Source organism: Buceros rhinoceros, unplaced genomic scaffold, assembly GCF_000710305.1.
Source record: "Buceros rhinoceros silvestris isolate BGI_N320 unplaced genomic scaffold, ASM71030v1 scaffold15433, whole genome shotgun sequence".
Classification (NCBI taxonomy): Eukaryota; Metazoa; Chordata; class Aves; order Bucerotiformes; family Bucerotidae; genus Buceros; species Buceros rhinoceros.
In genome coordinates, this window is record NW_010405511.1 from 26,203 (window position 1) to 27,428 (window position 1,226).

At 41.4% G+C, this 1,226-nt stretch overlaps 1 protein-coding gene across 1 annotated transcript in view; it reads right to left on the reverse strand.

Annotated features, from left to right (window-relative positions):
• Positions 1–1,226, reverse strand: part of DCAF12 (DDB1 and CUL4 associated factor 12) — a 24,771-nt gene that overhangs the window by 7,033 nt on the left and 16,512 nt on the right. Inside the window, exon 5 of the mRNA XM_010133770.1 lies at positions 230–423. Within this exon, the coding sequence (XP_010132072.1) occupies positions 230–423 (194 nt within the window). The remainder of the gene's footprint in view (positions 1–229; positions 424–1,226) is intronic.

Sequence of the window (1,226 nt, forward strand, 5' to 3'; positions counted from 1 at the left end):
GCTGAAAACATACATTTTTTTTTCTACTCTGGACTTCTCCAGCCCCTTCAGGCAGAAGCAGAGATAGCAGATGAAGTCTACCATCTCACATTATAGAATGTAAAAGGATCGGAGGGCTTGGCGGGGGAGAAGTTAGATTGCTTCTCCAGTATTTTTGCTCACTCTTTTCTTTTTCATATACACATGGACAGTTTTAGGACTTCTCAACTGTCTTGCTTATCTTACAGACCTTGTTCTTGTTGTTGAAAGCCAGTGCTCGGACTTTGCAATTGTCAGGATTGGTGTTCTCCTTGGGGATATCCTTCAGAGCCCGGTGCGTTATGTGGGCATAGACAGGAACTTGAGAGAGATTATGTCTGGCATCACTTTTGGACAGCACATCCTCTGTGACCTCCCAGAGACCCATCGAACCATCCCGGGAACCTGAATAAATAGTTCAGAAATAGAGAGTCCATTTCGCATGTACATAACTCCCCTTTCTAAAAAAGGGATAACAATAGGGTCTGAAAGAAAGGGTACTATTAATAGAATCTAACTGACCACACCGTAAGTGCCTATATACTAATACTATTAACAAAGGCGTGATTTTACTGAGCGGTAAAGTTCATAACATTGTGAACTTGCTGCCAGCTCGTTTGTCTACAAGTTTCCAAGCAGCTAGACCGCCTCATTTATTCTGAAGAAACACAATCCTTTACAACAATCACTGTTACAAGATTCACAGGTAGAATAAACTCAGAGGAGACCGAATGGCTTAGGTGTTCAGCCTGGCTTACCAAGGCTGAGACAGAAAACTCAGCTGGGCTTATGTCAGTGCCAGTTCACTTGATTTCCACCAGAATGCTTGTGGATATGTACATGCACATTCACGAACTGAACAGAAAAGGCTATTTTAAACCGCAACTTCTAACAATTTGCCAAATTGTTATTTTTTAAAAATATAGATGAAATCTATTTTTTAAGTTTGCTAAAACATGCAACATCAGAACAGAGGTTGAACAAGTGAGAACTCATTTTATTCTGCTACTGAATGCCAGGAATTTAATCCAAAATGTGAATCAGTAAGAGTAACAATACTGGATGAAGAAAGCTGAATGTCTTTGGTTCATAGATCAACACAGGCTTAATCCAAGGCCCTACACCCACCCGTTCCGGTGTTTAGGCAACCCACCTCCATCTGCGTCACCTCTGGCAGATTTGACACTGTACCTCAACTTCTTCCCTAC